This window comes from Colobus angolensis, unplaced genomic scaffold (assembly GCF_000951035.1).
Source record: "Colobus angolensis palliatus isolate OR3802 unplaced genomic scaffold, Cang.pa_1.0 Scaffold257, whole genome shotgun sequence".
Classification (NCBI taxonomy): Eukaryota; Metazoa; Chordata; class Mammalia; order Primates; family Cercopithecidae; genus Colobus; species Colobus angolensis.
In genome coordinates this window covers 878,000-881,448 of record NW_012115788.1, presented here as the reverse complement: position 1 = coordinate 881,448, position 3,449 = coordinate 878,000, and the positions used below count along the sequence as shown (strand labels likewise).

The 3,449-nt window shown below is 38.8% G+C and overlaps 1 protein-coding gene across 4 annotated transcripts in view; it reads right to left on the bottom strand.

The window, feature by feature from the left end:
• PRUNE2 (prune homolog 2 (Drosophila)) overlaps positions 1-3,449 on the bottom strand; it is a 302,133-nt gene that overhangs the window by 25,250 nt on the left and 273,434 nt on the right. For all 4 annotated transcript variants that reach the window (XM_011947005.1, XM_011947007.1, XM_011947006.1 and 1 more), the window contains 2 exons: positions 1,425-1,527; positions 643-774 (listed from right to left, as the gene is read on the bottom strand). In XM_011947005.1, coding sequence (XP_011802395.1) covers positions 643-774; positions 1,425-1,527 — 235 coding nt within the window. The remainder of the gene's footprint in view (positions 1-642; positions 775-1,424; positions 1,528-3,449) is intronic.

The following is a 3,449-nucleotide window of genomic DNA, read 5'->3' as shown; positions in this document are numbered from 1 at the left end:
ATCAGGCCACTGCACTCCAGCCCGGGTGACAGAGCAAGACTCCATCTCAAAAAAAAAAAAATTAGCTGGGCATGATGGTGCCCGCCTGTGAGTCCTTGCTACTCAGCGGGCTTAGACAGGAGAATCGCTTGAACCCGGAAGTCAGAGGTTGCCATGATCCAAGATCATGCCACTGTACTCCAGCCTAGCTGACACCAGTGAGACTCCAACAACAACAACAAAAATGTGTGTGTGTATATATATATATATAATTTTAGGGAGTTCTATGCAAGTTACTATTGCCTGGTAGGAAGATATAGAATGGCCATGATTAATTATGAGAATGCTTTTTGAGATGTAATTTGAAACTTGTATGATTCAAACCTCATTTTCTCATAGAACTAAATGTAAAATAGAATGGTTATGTTCTTAGAGTGCATGAATCTATAGCCAACATGGTGTATTTTTGTTTATTCTCGCCAGCATTACCTTTACTATTTCGGAAGGAAAACATGCTTAATAGCAACTTAGACAATTTATTTGATCTTATGGAGACTTGATTTCTTCTTGTGTATAATGAAGATAATAACAGTATACCATGTGGTTGTTTAGCCTTCAGTTTACCAAAATCAAAATAGTGATTAAATAACAGAGTGCACATACCGTCTGTCAATCATCTGGTAGCATTTCTTCATCCAGCCTAGCCCTGGCATCTTCCGTCTTGGTGTTGCACCATTCAAGTACACAATCATATAGTCTTCAGCTACCATCAACTCTAAAGTACTTATTACATATCTGATCACAGGAAGGAAAAGAAATGTTTTCAGCTCCCACATAAAATATTTCATCCTATTGACACCATAATTACATAACATTAATTATGTAAGTACAGGGTGTATGAAATTTAAGAATGGTTGTGCATATTACCTCTTTACCTTGGGAAGAATACAGTTACCTAAGAGTATTCCTCTGAGAGTATTACTCATTTATCGGTATGACTATCTTTTAAATGTAGGTACACTAGAAAAATGTATGGGTTAGAAAGAATCCTGACTTTCAAAACTGTCAACAATGTTATCAAATACTAAGGGTAACTCAGGTTAAATAAGGGCAGATATTAATGAAGTCAGGTTATAGTCAGTCTTAGCTGACTAAGAACACGTTATGAAGGAACAAAAATAATACTTTGCCCAAAGGAAATATTACAGAATTTTAAAATGCAAGCAAAATTCTGTTCATTTTCTTTTCAGTCTAGTCTACCCACAAAAGAACTCCTTTAAAGGTTTTAGCCCCTTGAGCAACATTCCTTGACAGAAACCTTACTGATGTTTCATTGAAGGCTTAGAATATTCTACATCATCTATTTTCTTTAACTAAAGATGATCTATCTGCCATTACATGCCACAGACATTAACTCAAAGCACTTTGTCACAAGTATCACTCACAGGAAAAGATTTTCCATGACATAGTGGTAATCCGCCCGACTGCTGTCTGGCAGAAAACAGGCGGCAAACACAATGATGGCATTTAGACCGTCCCCATAGTATCCTGGGGGACAAACAAAAAGACATTTGTAACCAATTGAAAGCTCTTAACAAGGTAATATCTGACCTAATGGATAAATCTGAAGCCTTGGCAAGTGTGTCTTTGTGGGTATATTAGCAGCATGAAATGGGGCTTATGTTGACTATAGGTCTGTAGGTATATACACATACAGTTATCTTTCAGTGGTTAACATCTATGTTTTATAGAGTGTTAAATATATAGCGCAATTAGATTTGCATATGTAGGCTATTCATATATTACGGATGATTATATGTGTTGTACATAGTTGTGAAGAGGGTGTGTAAATATTCAACATAACAAAAAATGAGCGGGGGCAAGACTGACATGAATGTCTGATTTATATAATACTAATATGTAAGTACTTATACAGTACTTCTTTCTTCTGATGGCTAAGAAAGAGATTCTGTTTGATCCTCTTTAGTTCTTTTTAGTTTTAGACACTGCTTAATTTAAAGGGAGAATTTAGCCACTGAAGTGCAATATAATCTCTCATTCACACACTCCAGTGACCAAATACTAGTGAGTAGACAAGTAAAACACCTTTATTTTGATTTCAAGGCCTGCAGTGCCCCTGGGATCAACAGACAGTGCAAGAACCCATGAGAAGTTCTAGCCAGGCCTTGTTCTGTGCAATATTTTACTGTCATCTAATCACCAGTGGGTATATAGAGTTTTAAAAAAACTGACACATTGGGCTCTGGGAGGACTAGACCAGGCTTAAGGGTATGTCCTGTCCTCCTACTCAAAGATTGGAGGAAATCTCTGTTTAATGATTCTACAGTCCAGAGCTATATGACACAACAAACCCATAACTGGGTATATTTTTGGGTATATCTTCCCCCATCTTTTTTGCACTAGAATCACGCTCTCTTTGTAGAGAACATCTTACTAAACTGCTTTTCAAGAGTTAACTAACTCCATCCAGATCTATATACAGCCAGGTTGGGTACTGTGGCTCACACCTGTAATCCCAGCATTTTGGGAGGCTGAGGTAGGCAGATCACTTGAGGCCAGAAGTTCGAGACCAGCCTGGACAGCATGGTGAAACCTCGTCCCCACTAAAAATACAAAAATTAGCCAGGCATGGTGGCGATGTAATCCTAGCTATTTGGGAGGTTGAGGCAGGAGAATTGCTTAAGCCCAGCAGGTGGAAGTTGCAGTGAGCCAAGATTGCGCCACTGCCCTCCAGCCTGGGTGACAGAGTAAGATTCTGTCTCAAAAAAACAAACAACAAAAAAATCTATATATAGCCAATATTTTACTGCCACGTAATCACTCAGTGAGTATTTAGAGTTCTGAGAAACTTACACGTTAAGTTCTGTTAAGGGGCTAGGTTCTGAATTCTACGAAGAGGAAGAAAACTTCCTCTCATAAGAGGAGGAAAACTATAGATGGGTCTGGCTAGATTATATTTGAGTCGTACAAAATTCTGTACTTTTGGGAAATCTTGAGAACTGCTTCCTGGAAACATGGGACTGAGGAGTGTAAGTGCTACTTGCAGGAGGTGCTGAGAAAACAGCAGGTGGGAAATGTGGAACGTGTGGCCATTGAAACTCCAGGGGTCAAGGAACATGTAGATACATCTCAGAACACCATTCCCCATCTTTTGAAAGCTCTGGCATAATTTTGGAATTGCCCTGTCTTTTTTTTTTTTTTTTTTAAATTTATTTTTTATTATTATACTAGGGTACATGTGCATAACGTGCAGGTTTGTTACATATGTATACTTGTGCCTTGTTGGTGTGCTGCACCCATCAACTCATGAGCACCCATCAATTCATCATTTATATCACGTATAACTCCCAATGCAATCCCTCCTCCCTCCCCCTCCATGATAGGCCCCAATGTGTGATGTTCCCCTTCCCGAGTCCAAGTGATCTCATTGTTCAGTTCCCACCTATGAG